This window comes from Aplysia californica, unplaced genomic scaffold (genome assembly GCF_000002075.1).
Source record: "Aplysia californica isolate F4 #8 unplaced genomic scaffold, AplCal3.0 scaffold00046, whole genome shotgun sequence".
In the NCBI taxonomy this organism is placed as follows: Eukaryota; Metazoa; Mollusca; class Gastropoda; order Aplysiida; family Aplysiidae; genus Aplysia; species Aplysia californica.
Window position 1 is genome coordinate 492,702 of NW_004797316.1, and position 2,080 is coordinate 494,781.

The window sequence follows — 2,080 nt, forward strand, 5'->3', positions numbered from 1 at the left end:
GGGGGGGGGGGGGGGGGGGTGTGTGTCTTTGAATCTTGCTGAAACGTTTGAGCTGTTGAAATAAAATATCTGACCCTTGACGCTACTTAATTGGGGGCTGTATTTGACCAGCGTCCGTACCTCTATGTTAATATGTTTCGAATAACTAACAAGATCGCTCTGGTTCCTTTTGACGAGTATATATAGCAACCATGTCTTCAATAATTGTGGCGGGTACACGTTACCCCCTCATCTTTTCACTCTTCATTTCAGTTTGTTTGAACCATCATCTGTGATGCGACAATCGCGCTCTTGATTCCCGAATGGGGAATTGCTTTTTTAAAATCGAGTATCTCGGTCTGTCTGCTGAGACGCTGTAACCCACTCAGCCCGGGTCGCTTTGACGTGCAGGGTTGAAGCAACCCACCAAAATATGTACATTTTAATTGCGTTTATCTGGGCTTAGAATATTCATAAATCGTTCTCTCAATTTCACTCTGTACTCAGCCGCTTCTTTACACTGAACGCCTTGATGACAATTGTTGTGTACCTTCAAAAAATGTCTTTCAAGCCACTTTCCATCTGAGTTATTCACATTACTAATCGATGATGCGGTGTGCTCTTATTCAAGATTATTTATATTTAAGAATCCCCCCCCCCCTTTCCAGAAAACGGAAAAAACAACTACAACAAACCAACTTAGAAAGAATGTTGCTATACTTACCCTGTCGTGCCATTCTTCTCCTCTGCCTGGGGAGAGGGCGATTTTTCTTTGACCGGCTGGCCCTTGTCTTTGATCTCTGCGGAACTCTTCCGGCCCCAGCAACAGAGGAAGATGCTGGTCATGATGATGATGGCTATCGGGGCGCAGACGGTACTGAACAGCAGAGAAGTCACCGTCACTTCCGGCATGCCCCGTCAAACGACAGTTGGCGACCACTGGGACCCGGCCATGTCGTCCCACGCTCAGAAATAATGTTGTAGCGTGTATTTCAGATACCTTGTTTCGGCGATAGTTTAATATCTTCTGACGGGAAGTTTTTAATGTTGTTGTCCACAACCATCGGCTTGAAACTGAAGATCAGGGGATGAGATGTACAGCTTCTTCACACTATCTATCTGTCACTCCAGCAGTGTGTAGATCTTTTGGGGCAATTCTTTTTAAACATCGATATCCCCAGATATCTGCTGAGAATTCACGTGAAGGGAGCACACGTACAGGATGTACGCTTAGCGTGATGCTATCTGGGTGAAAAACGGGACAGGACGGGGGCGTCTTAGTTAATCCAAAACTCCTTTGATACACTGGGTATGATATAATCACAGTGGCACACTGGGTTTTGTTACTCCGTCAATTAATCCAGGTAAGTGTGGCTCCTGTACAAATCACTGTCACGTTAGTCTTTCCTGGTTCCTGGCACGGAACTTGTCTATTCTCCGGCCCCTTTTATAGTTCCCCCTTTTGCCTCTTTTATGCAAATGCTTCACCAGAAGAACGCGTTTGTATCTATGGCATGTTTGCTCGGGTCACTAGATACAAAGTCCGTCTGGGGAAAAAGATGGAAAAGACATGAGTGCTTTTGTGCGCCGTGTCCATAACAAGATTTGGCAGAAATTGGAATAAAGTGAACGACAACCATATAGTGCGATAAACGTCAACGGCAATAAAATTCTTGTCTCAAAGAAAAGGCGTTTGAAGACCCACGTGCAAATCAAAGTAGAACTTTTCGGTTTGGGGGGGGGGGGTAGGGTTGTCACTCAACCTGTCGAAAATGGTACGGATTAACTCAAAATTGTTCGGTACAGTATTATACGTCACCCTCTATCGTTGACGCAAAAAAGATCTGCTGTATTGGTACTCCGTAATAGCAGCACGTGTCCGCGGTGTCATCGCCTCGCGGTGTTCCCACCACCCGTGCCGATACGCCTTAGGTGTCTCACATCAGAGAGGATCACATTGTGACAGGTCTGGGGTCGTAGCTCAAACACAGCTGTGGGCTCTTGGGCTGAGTAGCGTGTGGTGAGTGGTGGTGGCCCAACAACGCTCTCACGGCTAGACCACCGCCAAACACTCGAGAACTACATCACACACACACACACA

The 2,080-nt window shown here is 46.4% G+C and overlaps 2 protein-coding genes across 3 annotated transcripts in view; one reads left to right on the plus strand and one right to left on the minus strand.

Annotated features, from left to right (window-relative positions):
* LOC101853226 (set1/Ash2 histone methyltransferase complex subunit ASH2) overlaps positions 1 to 2,080 on the plus strand; it is a gene marked incomplete in the record, with an annotated part of 112,975 nt that overhangs the window by 45,372 nt on the left and 65,523 nt on the right.
* Positions 1 to 2,080, minus strand: part of LOC101860874 (nucleolar and coiled-body phosphoprotein 1) — a gene marked incomplete at its 5' end in the record, with an annotated part of 13,405 nt that extends 11,325 nt beyond the window's left edge. Inside the window, 2 exon segments of the mRNA XM_005092404.2 lie at positions 704 to 1,526; positions 1,799 to 2,080. Of these exon segments, the coding sequence (XP_005092461.1) occupies positions 704 to 891 (188 nt within the window).